This window comes from Lotus japonicus, chromosome 4, assembly GCF_012489685.1.
Source record: "Lotus japonicus ecotype B-129 chromosome 4, LjGifu_v1.2".
Taxonomy (NCBI): domain Eukaryota; kingdom Viridiplantae; phylum Streptophyta; class Magnoliopsida; order Fabales; family Fabaceae; genus Lotus; species Lotus japonicus.
Genome location: NC_080044.1, coordinates 76,102,866 through 76,127,457, shown reverse-complemented (window position 1 = coordinate 76,127,457; position 24,592 = coordinate 76,102,866). Strand labels below are relative to the sequence as shown.

The window sequence follows — 24,592 nt, the reverse complement described above, 5'->3', positions numbered from 1 at the left end:
ATTATAATGCAATTTCCTTAGTTTCATTTTGAGAATAAAAAGGCTCGAAGTGGACAATAATGATTTTATTCGGCTCAGCCGGTTAAGGTTGTCTAAGTACAGAACAGCCTTTCCCAGCTCCCACGAAAAATGAGGGGACTTTTTCATGGTTTCCAACCCCAAAATTTAAACATGAAATATATTGATTATCCATGTATAGATCAGATCAATCAATGCTAAACATTAGGCATTATCAAAAAATAAAAGCAATTACATCCAACGGATGCATGCTTTCCTGTTCCAACAAAATTGCTATAGTACACAAGTCCAGACTATTGAAGAGGAACACTCTTATGAGTTATGATACACAGGGGGCGAAATTAACATCAAAAAAATAGAATAACTTAACCATTCTTATTGCTTACATATTTCGCATATTGACCCAAGAACCTCAACAATAGTCACATAGCTTCCGGTTGTCTGCCAGCATAACTTAATCTAGTCTAAGATGGCAAACAAACATGTTTCCTGGAACAGCAAACATGGTGTGCTCAGAACGTTTCCATGTTATTCTTGTTCTTCAATTATTCTTGTTACAAGTCCGACAGCAATTGTTCTTCCTAATGATCTGAGGGACACCCTTCCAAGAGCTTTACAAGTAGAGAACTCTACAACACATACCGGTTCCTGCAAAGTCACCTGAAAAACAGAGACAATAAAAGTCATTCCATGTTTTCTGTGTCCTTAGCAATGTAGGCAAAACAAAAAATTCGTGGATGATCATTGAAATAGAGTAATAGAAAAGTTTTGCTTTGTTTATTCACCTCAATGACTGCACTTTGCTTTGCAGTGAGACAGCGAGGGGACTTTTTGGTCACCTTACCAGTCTTGGGATCAAGTACCGACAATATTCTCGAAACTCTAGCAGGTTGCTTTGCATGGTGTATATGAAACTCTGACTGCACAGATAGAAAAAGAGAAGTGATTTTTTTCCCCAATAAACATAAGTTAGAAGAGGGCGAGCCTCGGTGCAATGGTAAGTTTGTTGCCAAGTGACTTTTCAGTCACAGATTCAAGCCGTGGAATCAGCCCCTTGCAAAAATGCGAGGTAGGGCTGCCTAAATTAGACCCACAACGTGGGTACGGCCCCTCCTTGAACCTCGCACATAGCACAGCAGCTTAATGGCACCAGGTTTGCCTTTTTTTCAAACAGAAGTTAGAAAAGAAAGTGCAAAGAATGTTGTCATATTTAAAGTACTACACACCTGAGCTCCCACCAATATGGGATTTGCACCATCCAAGACAAGCACTTTCAACTCCAAATGCTTAGCAACTGCAACAGGGTAGTCAGGATGGCATAGTACATCTCCTGCCATCACATGACTTCCATCAATACCGTGCAACGTTACGGCTACGTTATCTCCAGCTCTAGCAATATTGCAGACATTAGAGTCACGCTCCAATGAGCGTACTGTTCCCGCAACAGCTGAAGGCATAACTAAGACCTACAATAAATAAAAAATACAGTTATAGAAAGGAATAGTTTCATTTCATCATGTCCAAGAAGAATTTAAGTATGTGATTTCGTTCCATGCACTACTCGATCATACAGTAACCCAATACATACAAAAAGATTAAATTTCCAGGCTATATAAACAAAACCCCATCTCCAATCACATCAATACAAACCATCCAAAGACTGCAAAAATGAAACAAGATTGAAAAGGACAGCAGTATGGAAAAATCTGAATGGAAATTCACCATTAGGATAGCAATTGAACAAATAGCTTGATGTCATTTGCAAATTAATGGACTAAAATGAACATGCTGTCAAAGTAAGGAACACAATAAAAACGTAGAGACTAAAACTCCCACTTTGTTAATTCCTAGAAGAACTCGGTTAATTTCAGATCAGCACAAAACACTTGTGATTTGGAGAGTTAAAAATGTGAATTTTTCATTCAATTTATCAGTAATAGCCATAACTCTACCAAATTCTATACCTTTGATCCACTCCGAAGGGCTCCTGCTTCCAGTTTACCACAAGCAGAAATCTGTCCCAGTGTAGTTGATTTGATAACATCACATATTGGCATTAGTAGAGGTTTTGAGAATTCTCTAATAGGAGGTTGGAGCGAGTCAATTGCCTCTAATAGATAAGGTCCACTATACCTGTTTCACAATGAACACAACATCATTTCTTGTCAGTACTATAAATTTCATACAATTCATTTTGTTTGACTTCCTGTCAAACAACCATTCCTTTCGTTTGATTTACTTACGTTTCAAGACCAAAGTGCACATGACCCTAAGTTTGATTACGGTAAATCAAACTTTTCTCAATAAGAAATTAATACAACATATGGTCACATGATTCTGGTGTAACGATTTGCATTAGCGCTTGGAAGAAAATAAAATTTTCAAAGTATTGGGGCCAAAATGCACATGAGCTTAAGTTGAATGGGGTAAACTGGCCTTTCCTAATGAGCATATGATACCAGAGAACTGAGGAGAGAATGGACAGCATACTAGTAAAACAATAATGGCCCAAGTTTCTTTCTGCTCAATTGGGATTTCAGAGTAGCAACAAGAACATACTAAGCCTTAGCCTGCTAGGCTTAAGATGCTATACATGAGACATTAAATTTATTATGTCAGTTTTTCTGCTTGGAAAATAGAGTAAGGTGGGATTTACAAATTTATTACGAGGGTGTCCCAAAAGGCTATTTCTATCAAGGTTGGATATTAAAAAAGTAAAGAAAAAAGGGAAAAAGTAACAAGTAAGTCGAGTTAAGTCTTTCTGCCTTTCTAGAGATAACAAAGTTACACAATGACTGCTAATGCTACTTGAATTCCATTCAAAAGAAAAGAACAACTTTATTTACACTATTCAGGTGTTCGGGAACTTCTGAAAACGTGATATTTGAGTGCAATGGAGACAGTTATTAAATATAAGATGTTTGATAACTAAGTAGAAAGTAGTGTTTCAAAAATTGGTTTTATGGCAGTATACAACTCTCAGTTGGTTTTAACCAAAACAAGTTTAAGTTGAAACTAGCTGTAAAATATAGGTGAGTAGTTTATCTTAAACAGTTCTAAACAAGTTTGAGTTGTCAAACTATCCCTGTGTCACCATTAGGATGATATTGGATAAGATATAACTTACAACTAGCTACAAAATAATCTAATTTTTTATGAGTAGTTTATCTTAAACAGTTCTAAATCAGCTTTGAGAGACTCAAACTCAAACTGCCCCTATGTCACTAATTGTTTCTGTAGTAGATCCTAGTCGATCAACATTTAGTACTAACCAATGATCATTTCAAAATAGAATAGAAAATTCAATACAAAATGATTACTGGTTCAATTTCTTAATGACTACAACTAGATAAGTAAAATACAAGTCATCACTATATCTACACAGGTATATTAGTAAATCTCACTCTACTGGTTTGACTCTAATACTTTTTTTTGAAAATTTTATACGCAAAGAAATTGGGAAAACTGTCTAGGTTTTTCTGTTTTGATTCTGTCATAATTCCATAACCCCAGTCATTGCCCACCAACAGAAATCAACACATCTAGATTATTCAGAGACATACCAGTTTTTAAAATCAGTGTCCTTAGGGGATGCTACCAAATTTTGATTTTCCATCACACTCATGGGAATCCATGATAGAGAAGACTCTTTGAATCCACATGTGCGGAGAAAACTTCCGAGCTGCTGCCGAATAAAATCAAATCGATTTTCGGAGTATCCCACAGCATCCATCTTATTTACAGCAACTATAACCTGGTCAACACCAAAACTTCTAATAAGTTGTGCATGCTCCCTTGTTTGTCCTTTGCTACCATCCATACCTGCTTCAAATGCACCAAGTGAGGCATCTATAACAAGAATTGCAGCATCAGCTTGTGTTGCCCCAGAAATCATGTTAGGGACAAAATCTTTATGGCCAGGGGAGTCGAGCACAACAACGTGATATTTCTTGGTGTCAAAATAAGCAACAGCCACTGTCATCGTTATTCCCCTTTCCCTTTCTTCAGAACTTTCATCAAGTGCCCAAGCATAAGCAAAGGATCCCTTGCCCTGCTTAACAAAAAAGGGGGAGCTGAAATTGGCACATGCATTATAAGCATCAAGTGCTCATAGTACAAAAATGACGGCCACAATGAAAATACCTGTAACTTGGCCTCCTTTTCATATTTGTGCATTTCTTTTGGGGAAATTCGTCCCAATAGATGTAATAACCTACCAGATAGTGTAGATTTTCCAGAATCAACGTGACCAACCTACAATTGAAAAATTAAGAACTATGAGACATCAATTCCTAGAAATATAGTCTTGGAACATATAAAAAAACAAGCCATTGTCATACAATTGCAAGATTCAGCTGAGACAATGCATCTTTAGAAGATTGCTGAGGGAGCATCCAGTTTTCCGGCTTATAAGGGACTTGTGGACGAGATCCCCTAGAATTAGTACTATCAGAATTTCCAGATTTTACATCAAGAACCATGTTGTTAAAACTGCTGGAAACACTTTCAGGTTTTCCATCTCTGGTAGAAGAGAAATTAATCTTATCACTTTCTTTGACTTTTGGCAGTGCAGACAAACTACCTAATGTTTCTTTGCTTGATTGAATATCAATCGTACCCCTTTTCGAAGAATTTATTTTATTCATATTGTCACCTTTGTCTTTTGCCAAAGATGCTTGTAAGCTGTTTGAAGTTTTACCAGTTACCAAATCAATTTCTGCATTTTTGGCCAGCTTGTTATCAGCTGAACTTCCCTGCCTGCTCTTTTGCATTAGGGATGATAAGTTGTCTAAACTTTCAGCATTTGGTTGTGCAAAAAGTTCATTTTTCTCTCTGTTGCTTGACGAAAGCTGATTAGTTTTTGAGTTTGCAACTTTATCTGAAAGCATTACAAAAAAAAGATGGATTAAAATTTATCCACAAGTAATCAAAACATGAAGAAAATAAATAAAGAAAAACTTTTTTCTCCTAAAATGTTCTCTTTTTTAATCTTTTGGTTGAAGCTACACTGGAAAAGATACAACTTGAAGACAGATGGCACAAATTGTTAGTAAACATGAGACAGGTTATTATCTCTTTTTTATTAATCAGCTTACGAAAACCATGCCAAGCATTTAATGATAGAATTTATAATATACTCTAACATACTAACATATCTACGTTGAAAAATAATGCATCAAACAATCCAAAAGTTGTCCGCAAATAGAAACAACACATTGTTACAGAAAATTTAGGCAGAGACACGTCAGGGAGAGCACAAATGGTAACTGAGTTTTTCCTTTGCTTCCATTTCCTCTCTCTCTCTCCCCCGTGTAGTGTTTCTACATCTCCTGACTTGTCCTGGTTACTCAGTCTCCAGTTTTTTTGAAGTTTTCTCTTTAAGCTGTTTTCCTGTTCAAGGTTTTTTCTTCTTTCATCATTGTTTTCTCTTTTAGAGGATAACTTGTAAGAGCCTGGATTAGTTTTTTTGGTATTTAAAACAATTTATAATCAAAAGTTTACTGAGAACTTTTGACGAAAGGAAAAATAAAAGCAATTTTCCCCTTAAAAATCTAACCAAAACGTGCTTCTTATCCTCTCATAATTTTCACTTCCTTTCTAGTACTCTCTCTCTCTCTCTCTCTCTCCAAAAAAGAAAATAATTTAGAGGTTCTAGAAAATGATTGGTAAAGTAAACCACAGAGAAAGGGCAAGAATGAGTTCTTAGATTCAAAACAATGGTCACTAGCTCTCAACAATTAATCACATTTCCTCTAACTTAAGCTCAGGAGGCAAACCAGATTGGTTGAGGGAGGGGTACCTTTCAGACCCTTTTTTGAAGAACTTAGGCCAGAATAAACCACATCATCTGGGGATGGACCATCAAACTTGAAAGAATCTGTGCATTGGAAAAAACATAGTTTTATAACAACAATTAAGGTTTGCTCTCATGTGCAAGGAGTTCCAGGAACTAAAACATAGAATGTCATTAAACAAATTCTGAACCTCAACTCATAAGACCTTATATTCTAATTACTATTATGTAAGACTCAAATATGGAAGAAACGATTCTAACATCCTGAATCAAGACTTGTGAAGACCTATGTTTAAATAGGGATGGCTTTGAGTGTTAAAAGCCTTATGAATTTCATGAAATTCTCCTTGGACATTCTCAAGCTTGTAGAAGTCACTGCCACCTGTCTGAAAACCATCATCCTGCTTAGGAAATAATTCAAGCTCTTTGGGAATCTGTTTTGGTAATGGTTGAAAAAGAGACCTGGCCAACTTGGATGCTCCAGGAGTTTTGCTTATGTCTTCAACTGCATCAAAGAGATTGTTCAACAGGTTATAGGTATTCCGTGTCCATCATTCTTAACTTAGCACTGTTCATCAGAAACAAGTTCTCATATTCTTCGATGCCCCCTCCGCACTCTTTTTTTTTTCAGATATGCAAAGATATTAAATTCCTCTTTTATTTTCTTATTATCGTTGCCTATTTAATTTTATTATTGTTCTAGCTTTTCCTCCATTGAGGATTCCTAGTCCTCCTGCTGTGCCCTTTCTTAGTGAAATTTATAATATTTATCCTTATCCTCATTTACTAAAAAAGCAAGGGGAAACTACCTAACAAACGACCAAAAACACTGAGAAATCATATCCGTAGCATCACGATAGTCAATTATTTACACTGAAACTACAACTTTATTTCAATAACTCCATTTTTGTCATCTACCACCATGCTTGGCCTAAGACATCATAGAGAAACCAGAATTTCATATAAGTTTTTATCTTATCTAACATAGAGTATATATGATTCCACTTATTAACTTGTTCATATCACTGTAGTAAAGCTAGACGAATATATAAACTTTATATTCCAAGTCCCATGTTCCCATATCTATCAGAATTACCTGGTTTGATAGTGTTAGAAGTTGCCATGTTAACAAAGGAATGACGTACAACACCACAAATATCGCAGGTAGTCATACTGTCATCGTTGTCATAAGTGCAAATGGGGCATGGCCAAAGTCCAGGTCTCACGGTCTCTTGCTTTGTATCAGGTCCTTCTCCTGTTACTACAGAAAGAAAGAAAAAAGGATTTAACACATGAGAATTGATACAGATAGAAGTAAATTGAAAAGTAAAACTAACCATGTTGTTCTTGTATGTCAAGATCGTAGTCGTAGTCGGCATAGTCGTCGTCTTCGTAGTAATCGAGTCCGTAGTTTACTTTACGAGGCATGGTCTCAGAGCGAGAGCATGCACAGTGAAGCTTGAGGGGAAATCAATGGGAATCGCGAAGAGGAAAAGGGAATAGGGTTTTGAATTTTGATGTGAAGAGAGAGAAAATCAATGAGTGTAATCGGAGTGCGGCTGCGACAACATTGTCATCTCAGATCTCCCCCCCTTTTCCTCAATCCGTGTAGAGTAGATTGCTCTTGTAGATTCTTCTTTCAGACTCGCATGACCTCCTTAATTAAATCGAATTAATTAATATTTAATTACCAAATAATGATGGAAGCAATCCTAAAATTTCAATTTCATATAATTTTTATATCATATTGGAATTAGAATAATTAACTCCAGATAAGATTTGTTTTAACAAAAGTTAAGATTTGTTTTTTAATTTATAAATCTTAAAATAAGATATGAATCCTATTTAATTATAAAATTTCAAATTTAGTTTAATATTATATTATAAAAATAATAATATTTTATTGTGAATTATTCGGAAGGTGATTGGATTTGGATGTTTAGTTTTTTGGAACCGACAAATGCTTTGGATGTGTTCTTCATGATCTTGGCTGATCACAAGTTCTCCTCCTTCGTGCGTCTTGGACTTTCCAAGATGGTACCTAGAAAGACACATTGATACGCAAGTGCGTACTTGTATAGGGGAGAATATCAGGGAGGTTATATGCACTTACCTGGGTTTCTCCAGTGGTTCTTTATGTAGGTGGAAGGTCGACCCTTGGATGACTCAAAAGTATTGTCCGGTCGATCAGTTAGTGAATGGTGGGTGAGTCTTATGCATTTGTTCCTCTTAGTCGGGTTACGTGCTTAGTGGGAAAATAAGCTTATGATGATTTGGGCCGGATGTGAGTTGTATACATAATCTCTTATTGGGGTCATGCGGAGTTTTGGAGATATGTAGAGTTTTGCACCAGTGTTGATTCATGAATTTCCAATAGGCATTAAGGATGGATGTAGTTTGAGATGCGTATAGGTCGTGAGGCCATATGACGGTTGAATAAGGTTTTTGGTCGTGAAGCCTTATGTCATGTGGGACATGGGTGTCTAAACTGACTTCTTCCACGAGTAGGACGATTTATTTCAAGTTACATGGACTACGAAGCCCTCTACACAGTCTATTAGTGGTGTTGTTGGTCGTTACAGACCAAACCTTGCTTTGTTTGTTGTGTGTTGATCATGAAGTCTGTAGGTCGGATGACACAGTTGTATCTCAATCATGACACTAAAGGTCAGATAGCATACTCATGTCACAGTCATGAGATTATGGTTATGTCTTAGTCACTAGACTATAAGTCGGATGACATCGTTAAGTCATGTGATCATATTTTGTCACTCTCTTCTCATCTATAAGAAAGAGGCAAAAACACATTTACAAATATCGAGTATAATTTCGATTAATAACTAATTTGATATTAAATTTCACAGTAACTAATTTCACCGCATAATCTTTATTCTCCTTCATAAATGTTAGGTTTTGGGGCTTTGGCTAACACTTAAGTTTAAGAATTATTATTATTTTTTTAATAAATTTCACATGAATAAAATAAAAGCAAAATGAATACAAAAATCTAAATCAAAAGTAAATTAAAATTAAATTGTTTTAGAGGAAATTTAGGGTGAGAAGATGATGCCCCATCTAAAGACAGCGAGATCAAAGATTATTTACAGAAAACTTATTTATTTCACCTCAAGTGAACGAGTAATGTTTGAATTTGTGACCTGTCAGATATGAGACTCTGTCATGCTTCACTAGAGTAATCCCTTAAAGTTAAATCAAAATTAACATCTCACAGTTTCATCATGAGAAATTTTAGTTTATTTTCATTTTCGTACACCTAATAATCATGTAAACACATTTTTACATACTTTCGTGAACTAAGCTAATCAAATGCAATTTGTTTTTACGAAATTAAATACAAATTACAATAATAAAAAATAAAGAATCTAAAATATCAAAGCGTTCCCGCCATATTCCCTTTGTGCGCGTGCCTCAAACCACGAAATGAAGATTGAAGAGTGTCGATTGCAGTGCAACGCAGCAGAATAGGTCACAATCTTGATCTCGAAGCTCGAACGAGCAATGGGGATTCAAGGTCTATTACCGCAATTGAAATCGATTATGGTCCCAATCCACATCAAGGAATTGAACGGTTGTTCTGTGGCGGTAGACACCTATTCTTGGCTCCACAAAGGTGCCTTATCTTGCAGCACTGAGCTCTGCAAAGGGATACCCACAACCAGGTACCACTCTCCTCTCTTTTTCCCCAAATGGGTCGGTTTGTTTTCGACCTGGTGAGTTGGGTAACCCCATGAATTGGAAATGCTCCCAATGTTGCTTAATTCCAATGGGTCGGTTTGTTTTGGAGAATTGGGTAACCCCATGAATTGAAAACGCTCCGAATGATGCTTAATTCAAATGGGTTTAATGCAAAATCCATCCTTTCAGTGTTTTCTTTATGATTATTCAATTGGGGTTTTCTTAAATTTTTTGTCAGTGTGAAAAAGTTAGTGTTTTTTTATTATCTGTTTGTTTGTTTTGAATGGGATTGGGTTCATGGGTGGAGATTGTTTTTATGTATTGTGTCTCAGGCATATTGAGTATTGCATGCGTAAAGTGAACTTGCTGCGCCACTACGGTGTTGAGCCGATTCTAGTATTTGATGGAGGTCTTTTACCCATGAAGAGTGAACAAGAGAACAAGCGTGCCAGGTAGATTTCACATGCCAAGAGAACATACTTTGTTTTTCTTAATTGATGTTGTCTAAGCATTTTTCTTTTGCAATTATTTTCGCCAAAGAACTATGTTTTGTTGATTGTGTGATATGAATTTATATGTATGTTCTTATTTGCATTTCAGATCTTTTGTGTTTGAGTTGAAATTAAATGAACTTGGTTTCACGAATACTATAGAGAGCTGAATACTCCAAATGATTTAATTGTGAATTTCATCATAATTCAATAGTACCTTGTCACAGGACCTGAATTTTTTAATTTCTCTTTTGATTATACGATAGGAAGGTATAGGGGTTACACGCTTTGTTACAAGATTATCTAAGAGGAGTAGTTAGATTTCTGAGCAGGTTTAGGAACCTTAGAATCTCACCATCCTTGTTGTTGTTGCACTTTTGCCAATGAAACAAGTATTTCTCTGCTATATGTGCAGGGCTAGAAAGGATAATTTTGCACGCGCAATTGAACATGAGTCTGATGGAAATTCTACTGCTGCCTTCCATTGCTACCAGAAAGCTGTTGATATTTCACCTCTAATTGCGCATGAACTCATTCAGGTAGAATGTTCAGTATATTAGAATTGGTCTAGTTTTTGTGAAGGAGATGATGGACACACACACACTCACATTTCATTGGGTGTATTAAATACAATGATTGCATCTTCTCCTAAATGGTTAACCTGTTTTTTCGCTGGTAGGTGTTGAAGCAAGAGAATTTACAGTATATTGTTGCTCCTTACGAAGCAGATGCCCAGATGACATTCTTGGCAATTAGCAGACAGGTTGATGCAGTTATAACTGAAGACTCTGATCTTATACCATTTGGTTGTCCAAGAGTGAGTTGGCCAGGCTTAAATTAGCATCTAAATGTCTTATGATGTTTGTATTGCTAGTATATGTTACTCCCTACTTTAGTATACTCTCTGGAGTTTGACTGGCTTGTTTCTTCCTTTAAAATTTAGATTATCTTTAAAATGGACCAGTTTGGCCAAGGTGTTCAGTTTCAATATTCCATGCTGCAAAATAATAAGGAGCTTAGTTTTGAAGGGTTCAACAGACAAATGCTTCTTGAAATGTGTATTTTGAGCGGCTGTGATTATCTTCAGTCATTGCCAGGGATGGGTCTCAAAAAGGCTCACACAAGCATTAAAAGATTTAAAAGTTATGACAAGGTAAGCAAGGCTGATACAGTCCATAAGCCTGTTTATTCTCGCCCTATCCTACACAGTTCAAATGGGATTGCTCCATTTGAGTGATACCTGTAGGCCAATTAATAAAAAACTATCAAGCATGTTTTTAAACTACAAATGTTCATTTTCCATGTTTAAACTCACTCAGCTAGTCAGGCACTCAGGCCTGCATCTCTAGTTCTATACACATAACATACATGCCATTTTTTTTGTAACTTTTTATTTAAATCTTCTAGGTATTTTCTATATGAAATTTGTTGTGACCCTAATGCCAATTACAATGTATCAGGTTCTAAAACACTTGAGATACAGTGGTGTTTCTGTGCCTCCCTTTTACGAAGAGTCATTCAAGAAGGCTATACTTACTTTCCAATATCAACGGGTTTATGATCCAATTAATGAAAATATTGTCCATTTGTCTAATGTACCTGATGATATTGGTGATGAGTTAGACTTTTTGGGCCCATATCCTTCATTTCTAAGGTTTTCTTACTGTTTTGTATCTTATAACCCTGCTATATTTTTGTTCAATTATCTGAGATCTTACCTGAAATCATACCTTAACCTGGAATACACCCATGCCAAAAGATATAGCACAAGGAATTGCAAAGGGGGATATTGATCCAATTACCAAAATTCCATTTAAGGTACATTATCAATTATTATTATAGCAATATCAATTTAGTTTTATTATTGAGTATTTTTTTCCTCAACTTCAACACTAACAAATGTTAAATATAAAGGTAAACATTAGACATGGAGGTATGCATATGCTCCTGCAAACTCTCATAGTATTTTATTGTTTAAAGGTATTGTTGGTTGATGTCTATTTCTTTTTAAATGGCAGGGAGAGAATCTTATTTCCCCATCCGCAATTGCAGGAACATGTCAATTCAAAACTTCTCATTCTGAAACTGCGAAAAAAAAGATTGATCTACCGGTGCAGAATAATCTTTTGACCAAGTACTTTTGTATCCTCCAAGGCATTCTTCTCGTGTTGATTTTAATCAGTTGAGCATGTTTTAAAGGGCGAACTGGAGGGTTGCACAATTGCATTCCATATTTCCATGGTTCACAGGGATATTGCCTGCTGATGCCTGATGCTTTAGCTACCAATGTTCCCCAAATTTAGAAACCTTATTATATAACATTCAAAATAGTAAAAAAGAGGCAAGAAAATATAAATTTTGCAATAAATTATGGAGGTATTTATGCTCAAATATTGCTTTTTCACATTGCCAGTTGTCTTTCTTCTAGTACTCTTGAAAGTAATTTTTCCTTAGCCATGGAAGGTTTTGCATCTCTTGAAGCAAAAAGGAAATTCATAGCACCTAGGGTGTCACTGTCACCTACTACTTTAAGTCAAAGTTCATTGGATTCCTCATCTGTCAGTTCCCTGGAACATGAGACTTTAGAAGCTGCTGCTAGTGAAACAAAGAACTCTGCTGCATCCATAGTTGACTCTGAAAATTGGAGCAATGACCCTCTTTCCAATAGCCATGTAAGTTGCCTGATCTAGTGAACTAAAATAGTGAAAGCTCTTAAACTCTTCTGAATTTTTTTAGCATATTCTTTCTTCAGATTGAGAACAGTTTGACCACCAACATTTCTGAATTTATGGAATCTCCACATCATGGTAAGAATATAAACCTGCTAATTTATTTTGGATGGAAAACTGTAATCGATTGAGCCTTTTACATGTTTGTTGATGCTAATTTAATTGTCTATGTAAATTAAGTATCTATGGCGAGTGAGAAGAGAAGTCCTGAACATACAAAACTGCAGCAGTCGAGGAATCCAATTCATAAACCTTGTCTGGCTTTGCATAAGGAGCATGAGCACACAAGTGTCCAAGACACAGTAGAACCAAAAACCAGGGAGGCAACGGGCAAGGTAATTGTAAGAAGTCGTTATTTTCAGCACAAGCAAGTAGAAAAAAAAGTTTGTGGTGAGAAACAAGATCACTTGTCGTCTGGCATTGTCATTGATGGGAGACAAAATGCCATATCTGACAGTGATTTATGTAACGATCATTTGAAGAATAAAGACTTGAAAAGGAAGATCTCCCCTAATGACCATACTCAAAATGTAAGAATTTTGCACTATTAGCTTTTTATTTTCTTTAGCCCTTACTCCTCTTATATTCATGTACTAATGGCTTGAGTTTCTCCAGGAAAATTCGCAGCCCAGGCAAATGCATCCTGCTTCACCTCCTCATGACAATGGTATAAAACAATGGGTTTCACCTTCACAAGTAAAAGTTATTTGATAGCTCATATACTGTTTCACCTTCACAAGTAAAATAGCTAGAGGGAGGAAATGAGTATTTGAGTAGTTTAATATGCATATGCATGCTTCCAAAAGAATCATGCACAAAGTATCTCTGAGAAGTTTCTGACTTCGGATGTTTCCTGAATTTAGGTTTCTGTGATGACAAAGTTGATGGACCATTTGCAGAAAGGAGTGCTGAAGAAGAAAAATTTGGGACAACTATTTCCCATTTAAGCCATTATTCTCAAATAGCTGAGAAGTCTATGGATAGATTTGAATCTGTGATATCGTCCTTTAGATGTTCTTCTGGTTCTCGTGTCAGCGGTCTCAGGGCTCCTCTAAAAGATGTTCGGAATACTTGTAATAATAGGTAATGTGCCTTCCATAATGCTGGAATCCATTGTCCCTTGGACCTTTTATTTAATCAACATGATGATTTGTGACAATATATATACCTGCTTATCACAGGCCAACAACTGTGGACTTAAAGCAATATGCGTATGTGCCAAAACAAAGGAAGAAAAGCAGAATAGCTCCTGGGAATTAATTCAAGTTGTTTAGCGGAAGTTGATTGAGGTTTATGTTGTAATTGTAACGTCATTCTACCGTAGCCAGGTTCTGGGCTGAGTTTAATGCTTCTTTGGCAGCTGTAAATTGTATTCTTGATCTAACAACCTATTTGATTGGGATTGGGAATTAGTTATCCCGTGTTCTTCATGTAATAACACACCTAGGACAAAATTGGATCAAGTGCATTATTAAAAGTGGAAGCTGTGTTTGTATTTTTTTGGGTACCATGATGGGAAATGAGGTAAAGAGGTATGACCTCATGCAAACTACCCAACTATCTTATCACTGGTTCGATCATCATAGCTTATGTAAGCTTTGTTTTTAGCGGTTATCTTTACCAATTGGATATCTCAGAACAAGTGCAGATCACTGTGTAATGTCTCTTATTTTTTCTCTTATTGATATCAGTTGAAAAAAATATGTTAATTTCTGCTTTTCACTTCATCATAGATGTTCAGCTTGTATTTTGCCATCTGCAAATTGTGTAGCGTACTAATAACCTTTAGATTCATCATTACTTTGGCTCCTTTTAATAGGGTGGAAGGTTGAGATTACAGTAGCTTGTTTAAATCAATTTTTCATTTCTCAAAAATCAATTATGCATTCCAAAAGCTACTCGTAGAAGCTTATTTCCATAATTGATTCTGGCTTTAGAATCATTTGTCAAAAGATTTTCAATCATACTACACCCGTCAAGACTCAACTTTGACCTTGCAGGATGTAAGGTTCTGTGTCAAGCTATTGATATGGTGCTTCACTCCTTTAGTTGTTAACAATGCAGAAATAGTTTGTACTTATTCAGAACTTTTTCTGTATATATGCCACGTAGGATTTTAAAAGTGACAAGCATTTTGAAATGAACGTTGATCGGTGAGGGAACATATACATTAAATTGTTAAGAACTAAACTATAGCAACAAAATTACTAAGAAACCAGAATAAAATTGTCTTTATAATTCTATATAGCACATGCGGCCACCCTAGAAATATGCTGCCAGTTTGCAGTCACATAGGATATTGCAATTGTTAAGGCTACTGCATCCTAGATTATGCCTAGCAATGGCAGAATTAAGTGATATCAATAGTCAATCACAAAGAAAATGTTATAGAACCTTCACATGATTAACAAGAAAGAAAGGTGTATCAGTCACAAGTTGATGGTGATGAAGAATGATCCGCCAGGTCACTCAAGAGATTGACAACATCATCTGAGGTTTTAAGAAGGTAGCGTGCGGTTGATCTCTTCCGTGAAACCGCACAAGAGAAGTAATTATCACCTTTAAGATCAAGCACTGAAGAACCCTCATTCAGTGATATTCTATCCCTACTTGTTGGTCTCCCCGGATCACCACTTGCTCGATCAATTTCTCTCTTTTCTATATTTGACAATGAACGTTGTTTCTTATAGCGAGATGCTTTTGACCCGATTTTGCTGGTTGAAATTTTTGGCAGAGTTGAAGGCCTGTAGATATTGGATAGCATAGCTCTTGCTAAGGGAGATGCTTCAGATGGAAGCTCTGGCTCAAAAAATTTGTAAACATCTTCATCCTGAAACATTTGATTTTCATAAATAAACTTATGAATCATTATCTGTCTTAAAAGGATGTGCAAAAGGTTCAGCTATAACATATTTGTATTGAGTTCTGGTTCTGACCAAGCTAAAATCAACATCAGAGAACATTGAAGAATTTCATTTTGATCTTTACAATCAAGGTTTACAAAAACTGTTGAGTTGTGAGGATAGCTACCAAATTGTCATTAGGCAAAATATATTGATGGTAATCCTGGTAGATACAAAGTAATGATATGTTGGAGGAATGTGTTATGTAGTGTGAGAGTTTGAAATACACAAAAGTCGATTTAGATAAACTTCTAAATAAAAATTCATAAAAAGAAAAGTTGAAACAATCCTAGAATGATTATTAATCTTCTAAATAATAGGTTTCCACATAAGTAAATCAGTTTATGCATCTTAACTTTTCAAACTTCCAAGTATTTTTTCAGTTAAGAACTGAATATTCATCTCAGTTTAAAAGTTCTCATAAGCTGGAAATTAATCCAAAAACATCTAATAAAAGAAAATTAAATGAAGAGCACCTTTGCCAGAAAGTGCCCAATGCATAGAACATAATCAATTGGTGCATTCATCCCTTTGTGATGAACTATCTCACCCAGGATACGGTCAATAGCTGCTCCCTAAATCAAAATACCAAAAAAGTGTCAGGTCCTAGCATGAAGAAACAAAGCTTCTGAACAGAAGTTGAGAGTCTCTACTAGCCAACTGAAATTGTTTATACCTTTGACACACCAACTGCCCTGACCTCAACTGATCGACCACCTTGGACAACGTCAAGTGATGCATTTGATATTGGACCTGTCATAAGATGCTGAAGCAGATCTCTTGCTTGAAGCCTTCCAAACTCAACATCTAATATTTGATAGTCAAAATAAATTAGAAGTTAGCAATTAACCACAGAAGACTCACTTTGCTATGAAGGCTTCAAAATGAGACCTTAAAAAACCCTATCACAGGTAATAGGTCAGACTTAGGCCTCAAATTTATTAAGTAGGTCATGCCTATTGATGCAAAGCCCAACCCAACCTAGCCTATTTCCACCTCTAATTCAGAAGATAATCAGTAGGTTGAAAAGGAAAGGGAAGGTGATCACAAAATATTGTCACATACCTGCATACTTGTAGTTCCATAAAACTGAAGTCTCGCGAACCTCAAAATGAGACCGTGGTGTTCTTTCAGTGAAATACTCGAAAACATGCTGAAATTTTATAGACTTAAGAAAAGTGTTAAAGACTTGAACTCAAAGAAACTTATTATATATAAAAGAATTGTGTTCCATGTTGGGTGTAGCCAATCTACCTTAACGCTATCAACCCAATCCATGTTTAAATTTTCAGGCATGGTTGTCATCCATTCACTTGAAGTAAGTCTCAGGAACATCCCATTTTCTGCTGCTAACCACATATTGTATTCACTGAAGTTCTGAACAAAGTAATTGTTATTCAGTTCACAAGAAAATGTTGCCAAAAATATAAAAGCAGATAAACTTTTCTTGTGAATACTTTGTCCAAGACAGATCGATCGCTCCCGCTCAGAACAACTATTGTTGTCTTTGGATCCTCAGATAATATCTTTAGAGGCTCCTTCAGATTTGGGTGCAGTTTAAGTTCCATTTCTCTAATTTGACCACCACTTCCAAGTGCATCTACTGGTTCAGTCAAAGTGGCATTGAAACCCTGCAGTGCAGTAATGGTAAATGGCATCATGTTAGTGAAAAGGAACAGCAATGTTACTGTCCAAGAGTACAATACCAGCTATGATCAGTTATGAGATTATATTCACTTTACAAAAACCTAATTTTTTTTCTTCTTTGAACAGCCATTTTCCATGGAAGAATAGTGTTGACCACAACTTATTGAACAAAAATTGGATGAATAATCTGGATCAGCCTATTATTCAGTGTTTGGTGATCTAGCAGCTTACCAGTATGATTAATCTGTTATTGGATTTGGAGAAACAGTCAACTGCCATTTCGTTGGGAAGTAATGGAGGAACTTGTCTTGTCCTAAGCTGAGCTTCCACTATGGTATCATTTAGTTCACTGTGTAAATAGAAAACCTTAGTATTTAGAATAAATAACCATGAAATGCATAGCAAATAGCATTCAACACCATAAAAGGTCAGGTCAAAATCTAGAGAAATAGAGACATTTCCATCTTCCAATTGACACTATCTGAATAACTACACATGTTCATTCTATATTCTTACAAGGACAATAAATTAAGAAAGATAACTGATTGAGGAAAAACAAAATGTAAGCACTGTTGGAGGATTAAAACCTCACGAAAGTTGCAGCCCATTCTTGTGATGTGTGAGTTGTCACATGCTGGAAGTTAAACTGATGCCGTTTTTCTCTTTCATCAGCTGGCATGTCCAAGGCATAACCAATAGAAGCAGCAACCTCTGTGATGTTCCATGGATTTACCAAGATAGCACCAGCACCAAGAGACTGTGCTGCACCTGCAAACTGATAACAAATAAAGAATTTACAGCTATTTGAATCTTAGCTTCATAGTGATTTAAGAGTTAACTAATTATGTTAAGATGTCCAAGATATCATAATTTACTTTTTTTTTTTTTTACCAAAATGATATTTTCATACAGCCACCAGAGATATGACCAATGAAGTTCTTATTAGGGGTACCACAATTCTCATTACTAATCTAACTTTCAGGGTAGAATTAGACCCAATACCTCTTTTAACAACACTAATTTTCATAACAAGTATTTAATATCTCTAGTAACAATGATAACAACAAGAATAAGAATGTCATATTTAAAGCACATGGTCAAATGACATGATGTAGGAAGATGACTATAATTATTTCCATTGCAGTCTCTCAACAACTCCATTCTTGGCATCAAAAGCAATCAAATATGAGAGCAGCAGAATTTTATTCTTTAGATGAACATTTACTTTCCTGCTTCACTATTTTAAGGAAAGAGCTACGCATGCACTGCTGCACTTAAAAATTATTATAGTATGCTTAATTGTTGGATCGAAAAGATGATGAGATGAGAGAACACTTCATATATCGATCAATTTTGACTTTTTTAATAGCCAAATTACATATAACAAATAAGTTGAAGAAAATGCTCAGAATGACGAAGTCAAGTTTAAGGGAGGATGTTAGATGTTAAACTTGGTGTTTAGAATAATCAAACAAGGTTGTCAATTTTGTTAGGATAGTTTCAAGGAAAGCCTACAAAGTTGGATGGGCATGAGTTTCGGAAGTTAGAAATAAGTATATTCCTATTAGTATAAATACGTAGCATGCATTCACACTTATGCTCTCTACATTTATTTCTCTCTATTTTAAGTACATATTACAGTTGATTTGAATGCATGCTATGTATTTATACTAATAGGAATATGCATATTTTTAGCTTCCAGAACTCATGCCCCTCCAACTTTGTTGACTTTCCTTGAAACTATCCTAACAAAATGGAAGTACTTATTTGACTATTCTAAATGCCAAGTTTAACATCTAACGTCCTCCCTTAAACTTGTGTTTGTCATTCTGAGCATTTTCTTTAACTTGAAAACCTTGTCTTCTTCTCTTCGTTGTAGATAACCTGGTGGTTGCTCTGTTTACTTGTTGTTTTAGCCCCTCTCTTGCTTGATTTAATTTCTAACATTAACGGGATCATCATTTCTAAATGTGCTGATCATAGTAAAACACAAAGTATTGCTTTCTCAAGATACGGAAAACAATTAAACATTCATAATATCCAAGAGATGCAGCTAAAACGAAAGAGGCATAAAATAAGTGAATTACCTCGCTTAAAATGAGAACTCCCTTCTTGGAAGCTTGACACGCAACAAATTCATAGCTGACAAGATTCATTCCATCCCTCAAAGATGTAACAAGTGCTACATCTAAACAAAGATGTAAATCAGACAGATACATATCATGGATGGATATAAAATACTTACTTGAAAAAATAAAAATACTAGAAGGCTTTTATAGTTTAATGAATAAATATGTTGGACTGTTGCTCTTTTCAGAACAACATGGAATATATCTTGTATGTTACTGCAGAAAATGAGTACCAGTAACGGCATAGAGGGCACATAATGCATGAAAGTCAAGTGACCGATCCTGCAACCATAGAAAGAGATGGTTCAGAAATCTTCACATAATCCACTAAATAACAGTAACAAATGTTTTCTGTATGATCTGAGACAAAAAGCACAACTTCACATTATTTATCACACCTTCTGGGAAGAGATCATAGTCAAAATCTTAGTAACAGGATTCAGTTCATTTAATGATGAAATTTTATAAGTTGTAAATGACATAGAAATTTGGCTTTCAATAAGATTCCAGACAACATCCCTAGTAAGAATACAAAAGTAGAAAACATTGATTGCATTTTGATATTTGAGATGTAATAAATACTTTTCTTTTTAATTTTTTTTCCACTTTTGTACTTTAATCATTAGCTTGATGTTGACAAAACAGTTTGATACAATAGATACTTGCATCCAAACTTATCATACATCACCAAGTGCCTAGAGATGTCTACAACCATAAGTAAATGATCAAAACACTAACCAGATGGTGTATGGGGACAGCAGTGAGTGTTCCAAATCTTCCATTGATGCGTCCTACAATTTCATGCACCTGGCTGGTAAGCTTTTGATCTGTCAAGTCATTAAGAAAAAAAGTGTCATATCTAATACAGAATAAATAAAAATACTGCAAGGAGAAAAGCATGGAAAATAGAGGATACACTCATACACAGAATTTCATAAATACGAGACTCCGACTAATAATTGGTGAAGACAGGTACTCAAACCAATTGTTAGAATATAGAAAATGATCAAGGAAAGTCACACATTTAAACAGATTATTAACTTTAAACAAAGGTGATTTATTGGAGATTGGTTCTGCTTGATTGAACATGTTTACACAACAAGTAAAATTCAAAATCCTAGACAGTATGAGCAATTATTGCATTTGCAGGACAGTATATCAACCATGAAAAATAATGCCAATAAATAGATAAGGTTCAAAACCAAATAAACAAAGTTTCAAAGAATGGACAAAAATGCTTCAAGAGATAATTAACATGCATAAGGAAGTAACATACATTCAGGGCAATCTGTCCTAGTAGGTACTGCAATTTGAATCAAGACGACTTTATCACGCCAATCTGAGTTCTCCTCAAGGAACTTCTCAAATGCCAGGATTTTTTGGGGAATTCCTTTTATCATATCAAGACGATCAACACCCAACATTACCTATCCATTTGAAAAGAAACATAACGAGATTCAAATGATGCATTGTGACTAGAACATTTAGAACACAAGGAGGAAACCAAGGAATGTTCTCAACTTCTCAAAACTTGGATTTAACCACTTAGGCAAATATATGTCTCCTACCTTTCGGCCTGCAAATCTTCCTTTCAGTTCTTTCATGTGATTCTGGACTTCAGGGAGCTCAAGGGCTCGAATAAATCTTTGAGAGTCAATTCCAATAGGAAACTGAAGGTTCACATCCCCCAAAATAAATTATTGTCTTCATGAGAAGGAAATCAGAACATGCACACTAATCGCTAAAGGTACTTAATGCTGATAAACATTTCTACATGAGAGACGAAATTCTAGTTCTTCTGTTAGATGCATAGAATTAGAAAAGGCAGAGAATATGTTCAGATATACCGCAGCCACACGGGTTAGCCTCCCTTGATCTTCTACTCCTTCAGGTGTACCTTCAAGGCCAAGTATACGAGTACAAGCACTAACAAAATGCCTTGCATAATCGTAAGTATGGAATCTGAGATGCAGACAAATGAATTAAAATCACAGCATTAAATAAAATGTCTATATTTTTACTAAACAGTGCACTCAATTTGCAAAAATAGTATATCTTGAGATGGAAGATACATTTAGAAAAAGATTTATGGACTTATCACAGTGTGTTCAACTTACTTTGTTGATCAGAATTTAATTTTCTGAGTGATGGTAATGGTAATACTATAATCAACTTCAAGTTGGATACTTGTACAATAGCTTGTTCATACAAATAGAACAGAAGACATACTACTTTCAAATAAAGTAACAGTTTCAGATATAGTGAACCATATGGACACAAAGATAAAGTTTTGCCATCATTGTTCTAAAGCATAAAGCATTTGGAGTACACTGAGTTCATGCTATAGAATAATCACATGAAATATGAATCTTTTGAAGGCAGATGAACAACCATGTTTGAAGGTAAGGAGCTTTGATCTAGACACCAGAACAACCAAAGAATTGCACAGCCACCAAAAATAAATGAGAAAGTAAAAGTTCCACTATTAAATAACTAGCATGAGTTTCAGAACAATGAGATGCATGGAAAACTTACCCCACCAAATCAGCGGCGAGTACAGATCTCAACAACTCTGATCTGGATGGCAGGGTCCTATGAATTTCTGAAGAAGGGAAAGGAGTATGGAGAAACCAGCCAACTTTCATCTTGTCATTGTACTCTTTTAAACATTTTGGGAGGAACATTAGGTGGTAATCATGGATCCAAACAACATCTCCTTCCTCATAATTCTGATTCACTACATCAGCAAACATTTGGTTTGCCTTCTTATATGCATCAAATTGAGATTGGAAACTACGGGTTGTTGCGAGTCGATCTTCTTGCGGAAGGCCGAGGTAATGAAGTAGAGGCCATAAGATGTTGTTGCAGTAACCATTGTAGTACTGATTCACTATCTCCTCATCGAGAAATACCGGGATGCATCGCTGCAGTTAAAAAATGCATAATTAGCAGCTTGATTATGACTAAAGTGGTAAGAGATCATCATATATCTTCATGCTAGTGAATTATAAATTTGACACGAATTTGAACAATAAACAAAGAAGATTCAATACCATTTCAGCTAAAGCTTTAGTCAATGCCTTCTGCCCAACTTCATCAGGCACATTCACACCAGCCCACCCGATCCACCTAGTGTCAAACTCCTTTACACCTTCAACAGAAATAATAAGCTTCATACACCTTTCACTTCAAAAATTGAGAAATCCAATCTATTTCTACAAGTAATCAGTTAGTATTATAAAGTTCTGAAGATTAATATCATTGTTTTTTGACCTCTATAAGATAATCAACAAAGGCAATCAATTAGCATAGCTGAGTTACTATAGATATATAAATCAGATGTCATGAATGAACTATCCAAAAAGATTAAGCGGTTGAGTGAAGACACATGAATGATTTATATTATATTTCTTACGTGCCACCTCACGCAAGAGTCTTGATACGTGGATAATACACATGCCACCTACCATATGCCGAAATTCAACTTTTTATTAGAATAATGAGGCAACAATGGTCGAGCTCTAGACCACTTGGTTATAGATATCATCTCAGGAGCCGACTATTCACAAAAATTTACACTGTTGCGTAAAGACCTACCAAGACGTATTTCTTAAATCCAAAACAAATTAATGAACCAAAGCAAATAACAAAAATAACAATCAATTAATGCAAGGCGGCAAACTTATTCTTGCCTAAAAGTGCACTGACTAGCCCTCCAACACTGATCTCAAGGTGATATGAATCCACACCCTCCCTAACAGCTGAGACAGGCAACCTATTGGCTACCACCAACAATCGTTGCTTGTGTGGCCTCTCATCTTGCCTCTGGCTTCTATCCGCAAAAGCTCTTGATTCCGCTTCCGTTTCCGCCGCCTCTTCTTCATCATGAATTTCTTCCTCACTTATGCATGAATCTTCATGAACTTGTTCTGCCTCCTCAGTTTGTTGAGTTTTCCTGAAGGATTTCCTTAGCTCTCTTTCCCTCAAAAGCCTTTCCAATCTTGACCTTGGTGTTAAAGGAGTGGCGCAGTTATAATTGTTCCCTGGCACGCGCTCGGCCTGAAATTTTCCATGTAGAGTTTTTTTCACTCATCCAACAACTGATAAGCTCAATTACATTCTCAAAAAAACACAGGAATAGTTGTACTTTTAATCTCCTATTCGTTTGTTACCTTCTCTTTTCCAAGTTTCAGTGACATTCTAACTATTCACCAGGCGTCAAATTGTCACTTGAGCGAGAGAACTAACAAGCATGATAAGAACCATTGTTCAGTCAGTGACCATGGTTGAATTCATAAGCTGAAACAAATTCTTAATCAGAAATTCAAAGAAATCTTACTAATCACACACTCATTGGTTCCAGAGAAATCATGTGAACTAAACATCATGCAAAATTGCAACATGCAAGGGTTGATCAAAATAGGCTAGTTACTAAATTTGAATCATCAACATAGGAATGTGTTTAAAATTCATAACACATTTGACGACCTAAAATCTATTTTATGGAATAAAATACCGATTAACATAGATAGGGAATTTTTTGCTAAGGCATTGGAATGAAAAAACCTAACCTGGTGATTAGCAGAATGTAGATCCCTTGAGATGATTTCACTTCACATTAATGATGATTAGCAACAAGGAAAGATGATCCACAATGAGATTTTTCAATAAGATCAAAGGTTTTGATGTGTTACAGAAGGGCTCTCTGAAGGGACATTGTGTTGTGTTTTGTACATAAACTCCCTCAGAGGACAATGTGCTGGACATGCAAAGATTAAAGTAGATAACAAACCCAAGATAAGCATTTGAAATTTAAGCTAATTGGATTAAGTGATTAACTAAACACAACAAAATGAAGTACGTTACAATTAAACTGAAAAAGAGGTACATGAGCTCACAATGGACATGGACCCCACCAAGATTTGAATATCTTTGTTTTTTTCCTCTTTTCTTTGCTTAACTCTAGGGAATTGTTGAATATCATAACTTCAGCTTCACAACAAATATCATTTCAAAAAAAAAAAAAGCTTCACAACAAATATGCATTATTTGTTAAAAAAAATGCATTATTAATTTTCTTTCATAAAAATAGGCTAAAAAAAAGGTGAATAAGTATTATTCCAGGAAAAAAAAGGCGAATAAGTATATTATTGAACAAAAGTGTAACCAAAAAAATATTATTGAA

The 24,592-nt window shown here is 35.5% G+C and overlaps 3 protein-coding genes across 8 annotated transcripts; 1 reads left to right on the top strand and 2 right to left on the bottom strand.

Annotated features, from left to right (window-relative positions):
- Positions 1-194: 194 nt before the first annotated feature.
- Positions 195-7,446, bottom strand: LOC130711054 (uncharacterized). Of its 6 annotated transcripts, none has more exons than XM_057560493.1 (11): positions 7,150-7,446; positions 6,909-7,073; positions 6,099-6,317; positions 5,819-5,896; positions 4,359-4,897; positions 4,162-4,272; positions 3,582-4,069; positions 1,983-2,151; positions 1,245-1,484; positions 804-938; positions 195-678 (listed from the first exon to the last, which is right to left on the bottom strand). In XM_057560493.1, the coding sequence occupies exons 1-11, from the start codon at positions 7,238-7,240 to the stop codon at positions 547-549; spliced, it is 2,367 nt and encodes a 788-aa protein (XP_057416476.1). In that variant the 5' UTR covers positions 7,241-7,446; the 3' UTR covers positions 195-546. The 6 variants fall into 6 exon arrangements, with proteins under 6 accessions (XP_057416476.1, XP_057416478.1, XP_057416477.1 ...); XM_057560495.1 differs by having other exon boundaries at positions 6,195-6,317; XM_057560494.1 differs by lacking the exon at positions 5,819-5,896.
- Positions 7,447-9,222: 1,776 nt separating this feature from the next.
- LOC130715299 (exonuclease 1) lies at positions 9,223-14,370 on the top strand. Its single transcript, XM_057565378.1, has 14 exons — positions 9,223-9,492; positions 9,841-9,960; positions 10,415-10,538; positions 10,679-10,816; positions 10,943-11,152; positions 11,460-11,636; positions 11,746-11,817; positions 12,018-12,141; positions 12,463-12,671; positions 12,752-12,806; positions 12,909-13,258; positions 13,344-13,395; positions 13,592-13,811; positions 13,910-14,370. Exons 1-14 carry the CDS (start codon positions 9,332-9,334, stop codon positions 13,986-13,988), a joined length of 2,091 nt encoding a protein of 696 aa, XP_057421361.1. The 5' UTR covers positions 9,223-9,331; the 3' UTR covers positions 13,989-14,370.
- A 594-nt stretch (positions 14,371-14,964) lies between these two features.
- Positions 14,965-24,147, bottom strand: LOC130712731 (alpha,alpha-trehalose-phosphate synthase [UDP-forming] 1-like). Its single transcript, XM_057562551.1, has 19 exons — positions 23,979-24,147; positions 23,580-23,650; positions 23,100-23,466; positions 22,461-22,558; positions 21,943-22,331; positions 21,255-21,369; positions 20,976-21,077; positions 20,684-20,834; positions 20,146-20,234; positions 19,641-19,689; positions 19,366-19,466; positions 17,866-18,053; positions 17,510-17,627; positions 17,089-17,262; positions 16,886-17,008; positions 16,697-16,784; positions 16,308-16,438; positions 16,108-16,206; positions 14,965-15,558 (listed from the first exon to the last, which is right to left on the bottom strand). Exons 2-19 carry the CDS (start codon positions 23,604-23,606, stop codon positions 15,154-15,156), a joined length of 2,814 nt encoding a protein of 937 aa, XP_057418534.1. The 5' UTR covers positions 23,607-23,650; positions 23,979-24,147; the 3' UTR covers positions 14,965-15,153.
- Positions 24,148-24,592: the final 445 nt, after the last annotated feature.

What these genes read in the sequence shown, in the direction of transcription:
- LOC130712731 (XM_057562551.1), bottom strand. Translation starts at nt 23,606, where the DNA reads ATGTCACTGAAACTTGGAAAAGAGAAG. An exon ending in GAGTTCTCATTTTAAGCGAG is followed by an intron (nt 18,054 to 19,365) that starts GTAATTCACTTA and finishes ATTTGTTATCAG; the next exon opens with TTTGCAGGTGCAGCACAGTC. An exon ending in ATTGGGTTGATAGCGTTAAG is followed by an intron (nt 16,785 to 16,885) that starts GTAGATTGGCTA and finishes ATAAAATTTCAG; the next exon opens with CATGTTTTCGAGTATTTCAC.
- LOC130711054 (XM_057560493.1), bottom strand. Translation starts at nt 7,240, where the DNA reads ATGCCTCGTAAAGTAAACTACGGACTCGATTACTACGAAGACGACGAC. An exon ending in CCCTTCGGAGTGGATCAAAG is followed by an intron (nt 1,485 to 1,982) that starts GTATAGAATTTG and finishes TATTTATTGTAG; the next exon opens with GTCTTAGTTATGCCTTCAGC. An exon ending in CCATATTGGTGGGAGCTCAG is followed by an intron (nt 939 to 1,244) that starts GTGTGTAGTACT and finishes CTATCTGTGCAG; the next exon opens with TCAGAGTTTCATATACACCA.
- LOC130715299 (XM_057565378.1), top strand. Translation starts at nt 9,332, where the DNA reads ATGGGGATTCAAGGTCTATTACCGCAATTGAAATCGATTATGGTCCCA. An exon ending in CAAGAGAACAAGCGTGCCAG is followed by an intron (nt 9,961 to 10,414) that starts GTAGATTTCACA and finishes CTATATGTGCAG; the next exon opens with GGCTAGAAAGGATAATTTTG. An exon ending in TTACCAAAATTCCATTTAAG is followed by an intron (nt 11,818 to 12,017) that starts GTACATTATCAA and finishes TTTAAATGGCAG; the next exon opens with GGAGAGAATCTTATTTCCCC.